Source organism: Cebus imitator, unplaced genomic scaffold (genome assembly GCF_001604975.1).
Source record: "Cebus imitator isolate Cc_AM_T3 unplaced genomic scaffold, Cebus_imitator-1.0 Scaffold148, whole genome shotgun sequence".
Lineage (NCBI taxonomy): Eukaryota > Metazoa > Chordata > Mammalia > Primates > Cebidae > Cebus > Cebus imitator.
The window spans coordinates 4709442-4725733 of NW_016107463.1; the positions used below are offsets into that span (position 1 = coordinate 4709442).

The window sequence follows — 16292 nt, forward strand, 5'->3', positions numbered from 1 at the left end:
AAAAAAAAAAAAAAAAAAAAAATCTCTAGTCCATTAAAGGAGGGTTCAGTAAGTCCTATCAAGCTGGACAGTCGGCTCATGAAAAGTGAACAAAGGGTGTATTGGATGCATTGTAAGTGTAGAGAGGGAAATATGATTGAAGCAAGATTGTGGATGTTGCTATTGACTAAAATCAAAAGTCAAAAACATAAAATTGCAAATACATACACATATACCTATGCGATATGCTATTGAGAGAGTTATTATATAATACCAAAAGAACCACCAAACTGAACTAAAAGAGACTATGCCTGTTTAAGACTTAAAATGAAAGCAAAATTACCCTGTATTTGCACTATTTTTAATGTTTTTTTTTTTCTGGATCACCAACAAATTTAGACAAAATATAGAAATAGGGCTAAAAAAGGAAGAAAAATATTTTTTATACCTCTAGTATGTCAATATATCTAATACCCTAAATGAATAAGAGAAATAAATTCATTTGGTGCTTTAAAATTATTAAAAATAAATAGCTTTTTTATATATAAAATATAACCAACATAAAATATATGTTAAAAGGGCTACATTTATAATGATAACATAAGAGATAAAAAATTGGGAGGTTAATATAAACTTGGGTAATGCTCAGGGCTACTAACAAAAAAATTCAAGATTGAAGTAAAAAGAAAAATAAGCCATAATCTTAAACAGCAATTGGAAAGATGTGAATGCTTCTAAACTAATCCATATGTGCAAAGGAATCCTAATTGAAATAAGAATAGTAATTTCTAAAAAATTGAAGGAAAGATACTGAGCTTTATCTGGAAAAATAAGTATTCAAAAATAGCCAGGAAAATTTTGATTATAAAGAATAATGAGGAAAGATTAGCCCTGCCAATATTAAGTCAGGTCATGATGTGACAATAATTAAAACAATTCTGCAGTGGAGATGTAGACAGATCAATGGAAGGGAATGAAAAGCCAAAAACACCAGGCCCAAATGAAAATGGAAATGGAATAATGAAGATGGTTTTTCAAGTAAGTGGAGAAAAAAGTGGTATTCCATAAATATTATGGTAATTGCAATTGGCTATTTAGGAAAATGATTTTATAAAATAAGCATGCTGATATGGTTTGGCTGTTTCCCCACCTGAATGTCATCTTGAATTGTAACTCCCACAATTCCCACTGTGGTGGGAAGAACCCAGTGGGAGGTAATTGAATCATGGGGGTGGGTCTTTCCTGTGCTGTTCTTGCAATAGTATGTTTCATGAGATGTGATGGTTTTAAAAATGGGAGTTTCCCTGCATAAGCTTTCTCTCTTTGCCAGCTGCCATCCATGTAAGACTTGACTTGCTCCTCCTTGCCCTCCACCATGATTGTGAGGCCTCCCCAGCCACATGAAACTGTATGTCCAATAAACTTCTTTCTTTTGTAAACTGCCCAGTCTTGGCTATGTCTTGATTAGCATCATGAAAACAGACTAATACAGTAAACTGGTACGAGTAGAGTGGGGGACTGCTGAAAAGATACCCAAAAATGTAAAAGCAACTTTGGAACTGGGTAACTGGCTGGAGTGGGAACAGTTTGGAGGGCTCAGAAGTAGACAGGAAAATGTGAGAAAGTTTGGATCTCTTTACAGACTTGAATTGCTTTGCAGTGACATGGACAATGAAATCCAGGCTCAGGTAGTCTCAGATGGAGATGAGGAATTTTCTGGGAACTGGAATAAAAAAGACTTGTTATGTTTTAGCAAAGAGACTGGTGGCATTTTCCCCCTGTCCTGAAGATTTGTGGAACTTTGAATTTGAAAGACATAATTTAGTGTATCTGGCAGAAGAAATTTCTAAGCAGCAAGGCATTCAAGAGGTAACTTGGTGCTGACAGAGGCATTCAATTTTATAAATGAAGCACAGCATAAAAATTTGGAAAATTTGCAGCCTGATAATGTGATAGAAAAGAAAATCATATTTTCTGAGGAGAAATTCAAGCTGGCTGCAGGAATTTACATAAGCAATGACCAAGAAATGGGGAAATGTTAACCCTCAAGAAAATGGGGAAAATGTCTTCAGGGCATGTCAGAGGTCTCCACAGCAGCCCCTCCCATCACAGGCCTGGAGGCCTATGAGGAAAAAATTATTTCTTGGGCCAGATCCAGGGCCCCCTTGCTCTGTGTAGCCTAGGGACTTGCTGTCCTGCATTCCAGCCACTCCAGCCATGGCTAAAAGGGGCCAAGGTACAGCGTAAGCCATTGCTTCAGGTGGTGGAAGCTCCAAGCCTTGCAGCTTCCATGTGGTGTTGACCCTGCAGATGCACAAAAATCAAGAATTGGGGTTTGGGAACCTCTACCTAGACTTCAGAGGATGCATGGAAATGCCTGGATGCCCAGGCAGAAGTTTGCTGCACGCATGGAGAACCTCTGCTTGGGCAGTGAAAAAGGGAAATGTGGGGTTGCAGCCCCCACACAGAGTCCCTCCTGGGGCACAGCCTAGCAGAGCTGTGAGAAGAGGGTCACCATCCTCCAGACTCCAGAATGGTAGATCCATCGACAACTTGCACCGTGCAGCTGGAAAAGTTGCAGACACTCAATGCCAGCCCATGAAAACAGCCAGGAGGAAGGCTGTACCCTGCAAAGCCACAGGGGCAGAGCTGCCCAATACCATGGGAACCTGCCTCTTGCATCAGCATGACCTGGACGTAAGACATAGAGTCAATGGAGATCATTTTGGAGCATTAACATTTGACTGCTCCAGTGGATTTCAGACTTGCATATGGCCTTTAGCCTCTTCGTTATGGTCAATTTCTCCCATTTGGAATGGGAGTATTTACCCAGTGCCTGTACCCCTATTTTATCTAGAAAGTAACTAACTTGCTTTGGCTTCTACTGGCTCATAGGTGGAAAGGACTTCCCTTGTCTCAAATGAGACTTTGGACTTGAACTTTTAAGTTAATGCTGAAATAAGTTAAGACTTTGGGGTACTGTTGGGAAGGCATGATTGGTTTTGGGAGGGATCAGAAGCAGAATGATATTGTTTGGCTATGACCCAAACCAAATCTCATCTTGAATTGAAACTCCAATAATTCACACTTATTGTGGGAGGAACCCAGTGGGAGGTAATTAAATCACAGAGGTGGGTTTTTCCTGTGCTGTTCTCATGATAGTAAGTCTCACAAGATCTGATGGTTTTAAAAACAGGAGTTTCCCTGCACAAGTTATTTCTCCTTGCTTACTGCTATCCATGTAAGACATGACTTGCTCCTCCTTGCCTGTGAGCACAACTGTGAGGCCTCTCCAGCCACATGGAACTGTAAGTCCACTAAACCTCTTTCTTTTGAAAATTGCCCAGACTTGGATATGTCTTTATCAGCAGCATGAAAATAGACTAATACAAATGCTTATCTAACTTTACTCTATAAACCAAATTTAATGGTTAAAAAAAATAAAATTACAAAAATAAAATCATCAATAATTATAATCAATATACTAGAATGTGAAATCTTTCTATTTATATACAAAGATAGGAGAAAAAGAGAAGAGAAAACTACTTTATATAAAAATGAAAATTTTCTCTATGGTTAAAAGTCCAAAAACCAAGTCAAAACACATAATACAACCCAGAAAAAATGTTTTCACATATATAAACAATTTACAAAATGCATACAAAAATCAATTTTTAAAAGGATCACAGCCCGGTAGGAAAATAGAAGATATGAGAAAATAGGCAAATTAACGAGAAGTAACACAATGCCCCAAAATCACATGTCAAGATACCTTACCCAACTTTCTAATAAAGCAATGAAAATCAAACCAGCACCATTTCTAAATTATACTGGTGAAAATTAGAAATTAAAAAAAGCTGATAGAGTGTGATAAAAGATATTTTCATATACTTGTTGAGAGAGAATCAACTTTCTGGGAATTCAATAAGCAATTTAAATCAAAGTTTAACTATGAAATTAACCCTTTGATCCAATAATCAATTCCACTTCTGAGAATTTTTCCTATTGATAAACTCATGAAAAATTACTGAGAAATATATTCCAAGATGTTTCTTACAGTCTTACTGGTAATACCAAAATAATACCAGTAAATAAAAAACCAAGGCAACCTTACTTAGAGATATCTTAAATTTGATAAAAACAGTCCCTACATTGTATAGCTGTCATTAACATTTTCTTTATGCTTTCTCTCATGAAGCCTTTCCAATTTTCAACTTTCCTTTAAACTCTTGGAGAATTTCATTTGACTGTCTTCTTTGGTACTTAACACTGACTGTTTTGAAATAGAGTTATTTTGTGTTATGTCCTTTTTTAGACTCCAACCTCTTTGAGGAAAGAATTCATCCTTGACTCATTCCAACTTTTTTCTTGGTACAACTACTATTTACCAATATCCAGATTCCTCTCCACTCTTTGGCATATGGGAAATCACACTTTCCTAATCTGTCAAAATCTATGTGGTTTGCACAATTTGCCCTAGTTAATTAAACATGAATGATAGTGATCTAAAAGCCAATGCTTGATTCTCCTTGCACCTGCTACCATAATTGGTCATGACCTAGATGGTGAATGTCTGTTAACCTGAGTCTCCCTGTGAAACAATGGGGAGCTCCTCACTGCTGCTGATAAATATATAGTTTGATGAGCAAAAAACCTTTGCTGTTTTAAGCCACAAGCTTAATACATTTGGGGTTTGGGGTTTGCTTGTTATTATAGCATAAGCTCCTCTATCCCACCTATTGCTTCACTTGTGATTAATAATAATTTGCTGAATATACAAAATGTTTTCATTTCCCAAAACACAGCCAACACCTATGAGTGCTCAAAGAAAATTTCAATAAAACAAATACTTGGGGAAGTCACACTCTTGGTCCTATCAGAGTTTACAGATGATTAAAGTCAAAGAGAATCCAAGATACTAATATAAATTCCATTTCTCACAGGCTGCTTCCAAACCTTCCAGAGTTGAAGAATATAACTTTGATGAGACCATCGATTTCTTAAGTGAAACTAGAGTCACAGTCTTCCATCAGGTGAAGATTATTTTGGGGGGTAGAAAAAGAACATGAGAAGTACTATTTTTTAATTCATTTTTAAAAATGTCTTTTAATTCATTCAAATTCATGTAAGACTTTACTTAGTAGCACAGATAATTAATATTTATATATGAGGCTACATGCCCAAAAGTCTTTTACTGAAATACATTTTGCAATTTAAAGGTTTGATAACCTATGATCTAGAATTAACTATCTCTCTTCCCTAGAAAGAAACGTAGACCATGAATACTCTCATAGGCCACGAATACTCTCATAGCCCAGTCCGAATGATCGTGGGCACTCATCCGTCTGCCACTTCCCCTGCTTATCTTCTTGGCTCCTGACAAGCATTCAGGGATTCTTCTCACAGTACAGGCAGTAGACTAAAAGAAGTACAAGTTGCAAAGTGAAAAACTATTCTGGCCAAAGCAAAAAAATATAGGAAAAAAAAAGCCAGATTGGGATCAAGGCATTTTATTTCAACCCCCCGGATCCTTGAGTAACTTTACACAAATGATTTAAGCTCTTCATTTTTCAGTTTTCCAAAATGTAAAATAAGGATAACTTACTTCACAATTAATCTAAAATGATCAAGTATGACTTACTGTACTAAACCCACAGGACTTTTTGTGAGGATTAAATGTGAAGGGAAATGCATATGGACAAAATTGATGCAAAACATATCCAGGAATAAAACAGAAAAATGTACACACCACAGTAAAAACCCTGCAAGTACCCAACACATAAAGTTTTGCATAGATCTGAGGCTTCTTTTCCTCTCACAAAAAATAAATGCAAAAACAACAACAACAACAAAAACACAAATGCTAACTCTTACACAAGCTCAGGCAATAATGACTTATGGGAAACTATTTTATTCTACTAAAAATAATTCCTCTAACACGGTGATGGGCATTCCATTTGGGCTTTGGGACTGCCATTGGACTACTCATGCCTACAAAAGAAACAGATTTCCAAACTTCTACTACTGAGTCACTGCTGTAGCTTCTCAATGACCATACAACAGAAGACATCCAAAGAGAAGATAAAAATTATTTTAGAACAAAATATGAAGCATTATATAAAAATTCAATAAAAGTTTTAAGATTCCTTATAATACCAATAGAAAAAAGAGAAAACAGGACAGAAGAGGAATAACAGCCAAAAAATAAGGCAAGACATGGAATTAATAGTTCTTCATAATAATCTAAGATGCTAAATCCATTATATAGCTTTAAAAGACAAAAGGTTGAAAGATCAGGAGAGAATCAAGATTGCAAAAGCAGCCACAGAATTAGTTAACACCTGAACACACATAAGTCAGCACCATGTGTACAGGAAGACACTCAGCAAAGCCTAATACCAGAGAATATTTAGGGAGGGCGGAACTAGTACTGCTTGGGGAGAAAAGCCTCTGAGGACAGAACTTTTTAAAGGGAAATTGCAGTTTTGCCATTGAAAATGATGGCCAAAAATACAATTACTTTTCCACCAACCTAATAGTACCACCATTTCCACAAAAAGTAGAGAAACTTGTTTTCTGAAAATCCTTGATTGTAGCAACTCCAAGTTTCTCCAGATTCAGATGAAGCAAAATGTTTTTTAGAAAAGAGATTGTGCATATATGTATGTCATTATTTGCTACATTAATCATATCAATAATTATTCCTATAATTATAAAACATATGCATATGTGTTTAATATGTACATTTATATTTGTATATGTTTATAGTTATTAATATTACAATAATAAAATCTCTTAATGAGGAAAGGGAAGAGGACAGGGCTGAATCCTGGAGGCACCCCAACATTTAGGGAATGTGTGGAGGAGGAGGAGAAAGAGCCAACAAGAAAACATGAAAAGGTAACTAGCGACAGCCAGGAAAAATCTAGGAGCAGCTTCTCTAGAGAAGCTTCTCTTCTCCAGAAGCTAAGAGAAGAAGTTGTCCCAAGAAGGAGGGAGTAGTCAACAGTGTCAAATGCTGTGGAAACATACAGCAAGACAAGAAGAAATCATTGAAAAATGCTAACGGATTTCAAAGATGGTAGACTGGTGATCTAAATATGCTGCAGAAGGTTGGGATGGAAGTCCTTCTAGAATGGGTCAGAGAGAGAAATGGAAGTAAAAATGTGCAGAGAATAAAGGCAAACCTTTTAGAGCACTTGCACTATAATGAGAAACGAAGAAATGGCGTGGTAGGTAAAGGAAGCTATGTGGTAGAGGAAGTGGGGATGTTTGGGTGGTTTCAAATGGATCGTTCACTAGGTTATTGGGAAAATTTAACTAGAAAAGAGAAGAGCTAGTTAATAACACAAAGTAATGAAGAAAGATGGGTCCAGAGTGGCAGAAAGGCCTGCGGACTACACATGGACACTTCACCCACAGTAAGAGGAGGAAAGGCAGAGTATAGGTACATATACAAGTAAGAAGGTAGACACAGTGGGAAGACATTTAGGGAATTTCTGATTGTTTCAGATGCAGCACTTCAACAGAGAGAGGAAGGATAAAGAATAACTCAAAGACAGTTTCAAAAATTTTGCCTTAAGTAATCACCAGAATGACAGCCCCAATAACAAATCAGAATCATTGTCACTATTATCACCAATTTATAGCACTTCATTTAGGCCAACCACATGCATGCCCTCATTTAATCTTCACAAAAAGCCTATGCAGTAAGTAACACTATGGCTTCCATTTTCCAGAAGATAAAAACCAGATTTAAAGAGATTAAGAAGTGTGACTTGATAGGCAAGCAGTCTGAATTCAAAGCTAAGCCTATAACCTGTAACTGCTTTAAGCTCCCAAATCTCATACACATGCATGCATGTGCACACGTGAGTGCACACACACACACACAAGTGCTTAGGCATGGTGTTATCAGAAAATTATACAGGTAGACTCTCTCTCTGTTTTTTCATTTTTGTTTGTTTGGTCTTCAAGGAAGGAAGTAATACCACTAACATACTAAGTTTTAACACTTGCCTTTTTTACCCATATTCTTTCAAAATATATTTTGGAGTTCCTTGGCTATGACCGACTCTATAATAGAAACCACTCTAAAAGCACTTAGTTTTTTGAGGTTTGAAGCCCAAATGTAAGGAACTTTATTCAGATAGGGAAGTCTTACCCATCACATGATGCTCCAGTCTGGGTGCTGAGAACAATGGGAAAGTGAGGTTTTGAAGGGACCACTTAAAAGTTGAATGTACTAACAAAGAAAATAAAATCTATAATTTGTCCAATAATAATAATACCTTAGATATAATTATGACATTTTATTTCTAAAGCCCAGAAAAATCAAGTCATGAATTTGTAGTCTGGATAAGTTAAAAAATAAATAACTCATATTTCCTACATCTCTAAAATTGAATTTGCCATAAACAGTGTCATACTCAATTTGAAAATTCATAAATACCTATCAGCATAGCCTGCATAGCCTAATGTAAGTTTTAACAAAAAATAACCATTAACCAGCAGAGCCTAATGTAACGTTTAGCAAAAAATATTTCTCCATATAATTTAAATATTAGTTTAATACTGAGGAAGTATTTTAAAGTATTAAAAGCATTTTTTAGATTTCAAAGAATAGCTTTAAAACATGTAATAAAAGGAGTTACCAATTGAAGACTATTTGCTGAGTAACTTTTCCTTTGATTTTGTAAATTGAGGGGGGAAAAAAAACTCTGCAAAGTCTATACACATTCTGTTGTGCGATATGTGAAGAACAAATGTTGAAGTCAGCAAGAAAGCACATCTAATTTCAATTATCTAAGTGGAAATTCCTATGGTAGGAGTCTTCGGAGAAAACCCACAAAATGGAAATTATTCTGGGAAAATATCCTAATGGAGAACAGTATTGTGTGAAACAATCTTTCAAAGGCCACTGCGTGATGCCTGGAAAAGTATCTTGCACTGCCACAAGTCAAAGTCGTCTCAGTGATATGTTTTTTAACCCTTCATTTTCAAAAATCAAGGAACCATATTATAAAGGAATAATCAAGGAAAAACCTTCAATTAACTTACTAAATTATTTTAGATCTGGGCAGAGAACTCCCAAAAGCCACATGGAATGTGAGGCGGAAACTTGGAAGATAGCACATGGTGATTTTAGACCCGCAATGACTCTGTCAGATCAGAGTTTAACCCCAACAATGAACTTCAGAAAACAATCAACTCTAAATAAAATCCATGACTAGTCTGAGAACAGAGACCTTTGCATAAATATACATCCTATTTATCTTATCCAACAGAATGTAAGACACTGTAAAATTCACACCTATATTTAAAAGACAACACAATGACCCCAAACAATAAAGTAGTTAGCATAAGATGCCACTAGTAGAACTATTATTATTCTATTATTTTAAAATAAGGAATATTTATTCCCATAAAAATTTAGTTCCATTATTTTAAGATGTACAAATAAAATCCCCCTTTTTATCTACAGTGTGTAAAACTCAACTAAAGAATAAAATCAGTATGTTGGAGAGATACCTGCACTCCCATCTTTATAGCCGCGCTATTCCCAGTAGCCAGGACATGGAGTCAGCCTAAGTTCTATCAATGGATGAATGGATAAAGAAATTGTGGTACATATCCACAATGGACTACTACTCAGCTATAAAAAAGAAGGAAATCCCGACATTTTCAACATGAATGAACATGTAAGACATTTTGTTAAGCAAAATAAGTCAGACACAGAAAGGCAAATACCATATTATCTCACTTATATGTGAAAACTGAAAAATGTGATCTCATAGGAATAGAAAGTAGAGGGGTAGTTACCAGAGGCTGGGGTGGATGGGAGGATGGGGATTGGGAAGACATTGACCAAAAGATACAAAATTTAAGCTTGCTATGAGAAAGTTCAAGAGATCTTTTGTACAATATGGTGACTAGGGTTAATTATATTATATATTATTGTATTATTGAAAAATTCTAAGAGAGTGAATGTAAAGTGTTCTCACCACAAAAATGATATTTATGTGAGTTTTATATATACGTATATATTAATTAGCTAGATTTAGTCATTCCACAATATATACTTTAATAAATGTTGTACATGAAAAATATATACAATTTTATCTGTCAAATATAAATTAAAACACTCAACCAAAAGGAAAATAATATGTTTATTTATTCATTCATTCCAACATATATGTTTTCATACCTTTCTTCTCCAAAATCAGGCTATTTCTGAGAAGACAGACAACTACAATCCTGTAGACTAGAAGGTAGGTGCCTGGTACCTGGTCTCCTCAGAATGTGTCCCCACCCTGCCAGTGCAATCAATCCCCCTTCACCTGAAGAAGGTCGGACTGTTTCCTATGATACCTCCAAAGCACAAGTCTTTAAGATACATCCCATGCCTGTGGCCTGGCCTCCTCCCTACTCTCTCTATAGATTCCTCCAACATTTAAAACTGGCAGAAAGTGTTTAGTGGCTAAAAGTCTCATGGAGGGCTGGGGGTCACTTAGTAGAAATAAGGATTTTACACTTCTTCTCTGGCATTTATACCAACTATTGCTTCTGCTTTACCTCCTCTAATTCTCCTTATAACTCTGCCTTTACCTATACCATTTTCTCTCTACCTCTTTTCCAGTCACTCACTGTTCTATTTGCCCTGATGACAATGCTCTCAGCCATGACTTGCTCAAGACACGGTGCCAGACCAAACTATGCTACATCCCAACTGCAACCATGCTACCTGATGAACAAAACAGAATCACGAAAAGAACCACTTATTTAAGAAAAACCCTCTTCCAGAAACCACACTGTGTAGTTTTCATGTATTATCTCATTTAACCCTCACAATAAACCTATTAAAAAATCCCCATTTTGTAAATAAACAAAATAAGATTCAGAGACATTAAGCAACTTGCTCCACATCAAATAGTTTGAAAGAAACAGATCCATCAGACTTGAGATGGTACTTTTAACAGCTATAATTTTCTGCAACCAACATAAGCATGCATACAATCATAAAATGGATACAGTCTAGATCAGTGTTTCAGATGTAAATACTGTGCACATTAGTATATGTGTAAATTCTAACAACGCAAGAATTTTTCAAGGATGACAGTTAGAAAATTACTACAGGTTTCTATCATAAGCAAACAGCAAAATGCCTTCAAAGACTTGAAAACAAGATTGTATTTTAAGAATTAACCTAACAAATCAACATGGGGATCTGAACAAATATAACTGGGCATCTTGGCCATAGACTAGCCACCAGTAGGTGCTGATTGGATCCATGAGAAAGTACTAGCATATTTAATGAACATATACTTCACAGGAAGCTTGGAGAATCTCAGAGTTGTTAAAAAAAAAAAAAAAAGTCAGTAATAGAAATGTTATCTGTATTCATTGAAGCCCTAAGGGTGAAGTCCATTAAGGCTGAGCCAATAGGCCACATACCAGAGAGATACCTATTGTGGAGATGGTCCCTTGGGTATTGGGCTATCTGAGGCTAACATGATAACACATTTTTTTCACATAGCTGACTCCCCTCTAAGAAGGTAGCTCCCTGTAGAGCTTAACCACAGGGACAGAACATGGCATAGGGCAATACCAATGTCTATTTCATTTGACAGTGGTCAGTGATGACTTCCTTAAAAGCTTTCTATAAGCTTTATTGGCTAATAGCCACTGACAAATTTCTGAGCCCACAAATCTTAGAATTCACAAAGGTGAAGACCACTGAATGGAAGCCATCATAGCTAACGTCCTTTATCTTTGAGGAATTAAAACCACTGATTGCATTTGTGTGTGTGTTTACCTTGTCACCATCTCTTCCTGGTTCTCCTTTGTAACCTGGTAGTCCTCGAGCTCCCTAAATTAACCACAAAATAAAATTTTGTTAATAATAGTTTGCAGTTCACTAAAAATAAAATTTATAAAATGTATAAATGGATCACATACTTGTATTCCTTGAGTTCCTGGAACACCTGGTGTCCCTGCAATTCCCTGATGTCCCTAAAGAAAAATTTAAAAATTAAAAATTAATATTTCATTATATTCACCAAGAGAAGTTCTCTGCTTTGGAATTCACTCTTATCTCGTTTCTCCCACCTAAAACTTCACTTACAGACAGCTCCAAAATAACACAGTGTTAAATGCTTAATAAGGAATGCATACCCTTTGATCTTTATACACTTTGATATTCTTTAAAAAGTATATAGTCCTAAATATTTGTAGATTAATAAAAATATTTAGAAAATATTAAGAGGAGATTTAATTTTCCTTCTTTCTTAAGAAATGCACTGGATTCATTAGAAACATATTCAACATATCCAAGAGAGAAACACCTCAAGAGATTGGAGGATTAAACAAATACGTATGTATTAATAAACTAATAAATGGCCATCTGAGTTAATCCCTAGAATAAATTAACCCTTGATTAATGCTATTCTTCAGTCTTTAGATTACTCATTTTAGAAAGCTGCTGATGTTAAATGCAAGAAGGTAGTTGCAATATAAGCCCTATGGTCCCCCAAGGCTGGGCTGTTTGCTTAGGGGAGAGGAAAGAGAGAAGTCACTCTTATCTCCACTGCTTCTTAGACATCCCTTCACAAAAGCTGGAACTTTAGTAAAATAGCGCAATTTTTTTAGACAGAGGCAAACTACTTATTGTTCGTTTAGTACATGGCAGCTAAAGTCTCCAAATTAACTTGTAGGCCCTAAACATTCATCTAGTTTTCTTAGGGCTCACTGTCAGGTTAATGGACTACCATCTGGTACCTACAAACATAATAACCACTATCAAATTCCATCATTCTCATATTCTCTATTCAGGTTCCATTTTTCTTAGATCTTACTGTTTAAGTACGAGTCTTCATTGTCAACTATGTTAACACAGATCTCATTAATGTTTCCAATTACATCTTCATTCATAAATCTAAAAGCTTCATTTCTATGTGGCTATTCATGGGTGTCTGCATTGGTCTTCACATTCATCCACTCACCTGTCAATATATTTTTAACTGTTTTAGAGACATAATAATTCCCTGTTTTTCTATTCACATTTTCAAATATGCTTTCTAATATTCTTTGCTACCTCTAGTAATAACGAGTTGTCTCTGAAAGATCAGTCTTAGGTTATTGTTTTTCTCCTGTTACATGCACTTACATTTTCTATTGTGTAAAGTGCCTTCTCAGTTACTTCCAGAATGACAATGACTATACAATTTTTATCACCAACCATCATCCTTTCCTTCATACTCTACTCAGTTCTTCATAGAATATATTGCAATGATTTCTCCATAACTTCTCAGATTCACACTTTTTTCTTCAGTCCCTTTGCCCAATCCTTAACCATTGCACCTCATCAGGGAACAGTGAGTCTGATTATCAACCTCTCCATACTCCAGACAAAACAATGTGCATTTTTCCAACCTATCATCTGCTAGACTAGCACTGTCTCCATCACGGGGTTATGAGTCCCCTTGAGATAAAAGACCAGATTTAATTCATTTCTGTATTTTTGGCAATAAACACACTGTTTGGCACACTGCTGCTGATAAAACATTGATTGGAATCATTTAAAGTCATCAACGCTATACACAAATGTGTAAAAAAAAAAAATCTTTCCTCAACAAATCATGTTATGTTTGGGCAGTTTTCAGGACAAAATGCAAACATTTAGTAATCTCATGTTTCCTGTTCTCAAGATTACTCAAAAGAAAGAAGAAATTCAATTTGCACAGACCTTGCTCAGTCCTGTATGTCTACTACTCTAGTTATCACTGAATCTCCTTCCCTCAGCCACTTTGGAATCAGATAGGCCTGGAGTTCAAGCTCAACTCTGTCACTGATAGCAATTAACAAATCTAGAATTCACTTTCCTCCTTATAACCACTCTATAATATAGGTTCTAAATTATCTTTTTTTCAGATGAGGAAACTAGGGCACAGAAGTTAAGTAACTTGCCCAAAGTTACACAGCTAGTAAGTTGATAGAGTCAGTGGGAACATTCTCTATCAGAAAGGGCTTCATGGTGGGTCAGATCTGATCATTGTAGATTGACTCATTGGATTCAAAGAAATCCATTTTACAAGACTATTTTTAAATTGTTTAGAAATCTGAGTACCCAGAGAAAAGGAATGTTCATAAAATTCCTCAAAAGAAAGTTACCATGGAAATTGGCTATTGATCAAAATGGTGATCATCTACAAAGTTCACATTTAATGAATTATTTTTCTTTTACAGTTTTTCAAAAGTTAAGCCAGATGTCATATCTGCCTTACTACGTTTTTAAGAAAATTAATCTTTCATAAAAGAGTAAATGCTGCTATGCTGTCTCTCCTCTTCGAAAAAGTTGATGTGTTTGTTATAGAGGACACACTGCATTTTACAGATTAAAACAACATGGAGATGCCCTAATTGTGTTCCCAACTTACCTCTGACTCATAATGTGACCTCAGGCAGAGTCATCAATCCCCAAATCCTGGGAGGCAACACAGTGAAGTGGAAAGACGATGAATTTGAAATTGGAAAAGACCTTGCCCTGACTTTTTGCTCTTCCTTTTACTTTCTATGAGATTTTGGCTAATCACTTTGCCTAGTAAAGACTTAGTTTCTTACCATAAACTGATATTATCATCCACTTCACTTTTGAAAAGAAACAAATGGAGTCACAGGTGAAGATTCTGGCGGATATTAGGTACTCAATAAATGTGAGTTTCTTTCTTTTCTTCAGACTCAATGAGTATTGTACAAAACCACAAGAATACTTCTGCAGAATGTTATTCAACAGCCTTATCAGCCACCATTAGTACTTTGAGAATGGCAGGTCCAGTCAATCATCTTTACGATTTAACTCTTTGCAGCGTTATACAGACCTAATGCTAAACATGCAAACATGGCCTCGGTGTATTTCATAATGGCTCTCTTTCTTATATTACAGTATAAGAATAATAAGTACTTCTCAGAATTTGAGAATGTTATGATACGTATATTTTTAAGGTTACAATTAAATGCATTCTTAAAATACTAATTGCAGAAAGAAATGCAAATGTTGTTTTAGAAGCTAGAGGAAATATGCTTAGTAACAAAATAAAGAAAACCAAACGACATCCAAGCTGGGGGAATCCTAGGGCAAAACCCCAGAAGAAAGAGAATGAAATTCAGAAAACAAATTTTGGACTAAAAACCAGGAAAATAAAGATTAAAAGGGGGAATATTACAACACAGAACAATTTCCAAGAGGAAAAAGAAATAAAACATTGGTTGACTCATAGCCGGGTCAACCTTAAAGAATGAAAAGTACCTTAAAATAAAAGCCAAAAAATAAGCTTTTCATATACTTTACTGAGTTCTTATTTTTCAGAACACACATTTCATGTCTCATTTTAGAACTGTAACTTTCCTATGATCTTTGACTGGTTAATACTGGTCAATATGAATTTTGCCATTTTGCATTTATTAGCAGGTCCAAATATCCACCCTACTGCCATCTGCAAGATTTCTGACAGTATTTAAGTCTTTTCCATGTTCACAGAAAACCTCTTTATAAATGAGTCATTTTTTAGGGAAAAAAATATTCTCACTGCCAAATTGTAGGGTTGAAGAAAAGAATACAGAATCAACTTAATTTTATTCCATGATTCATAGTAACAAAGCTCCAGGAAAGATGTATAGCATTGAAATGGAAATTAAGGAAATAAAATCCCCAAATGTGCAAGGGTCACCAATTCTTCTGTACTCAATTCTAATCATGTCATAAAATATTCTGCCAATCTAAATACATACATTTTTTTCAAAGTAAGGAGGGTAGAGACACTACTTTCCTTTAAATACTCTAAACTTAAAAATCAGAATAAATTCCAAGGAAATAATTTTGGATGTCACTTTGCTGTTAAAAATGTAAGAATCTGATTTAAAATTTATTCCATTAAAAAGTTTTCTTCAAAGATTTCCAAAATTCCAACCGATTCTCTTGGGTACACAGCCCACATAACTAGGTAACCAAAATCAAGTGTATACTTTTAATGTCCACTATGGAATCTTCTAGTTGTTGGCAGGCTTTATAGCGCTATGCAATTAAATTTCAAGAAAATTCATAAAATCTCTCCCATACTATATAGAACTAATACAGAAACCAGTTTGTTACCTAACCCAAGTATTAGTCAAGTGGTTTATACACTTTTACTGATTGCTCAAATTATTTCACTAATATGTTACAATAATATATGTAAAATTACACCTGAGCTAAGTGTTAAGAAAAAACTACACTGCTATAGGAGGTGAAGGGCAAGCAGTTGGGACAAGATTTTCTA

At 35.4% G+C, this 16292-nt stretch overlaps 1 protein-coding gene across 2 annotated transcripts in view; it reads right to left on the reverse strand.

The window, feature by feature from the left end:
- The window catches only part of COL21A1 (collagen type XXI alpha 1 chain), a 191064-nt gene that overhangs the window by 71950 nt on the left and 102822 nt on the right, over window positions 1–16292 (reverse strand). For both annotated transcript variants that reach the window (XM_017542926.1, XM_017542927.2), the window contains 2 exons: window positions 11938–11991; window positions 11795–11848 (listed from right to left, as the gene is read on the reverse strand). In XM_017542926.1, coding sequence (XP_017398415.1) covers window positions 11795–11848; window positions 11938–11991 — 108 coding nt within the window. The remainder of the gene's footprint in view (window positions 1–11794; window positions 11849–11937; window positions 11992–16292) is intronic.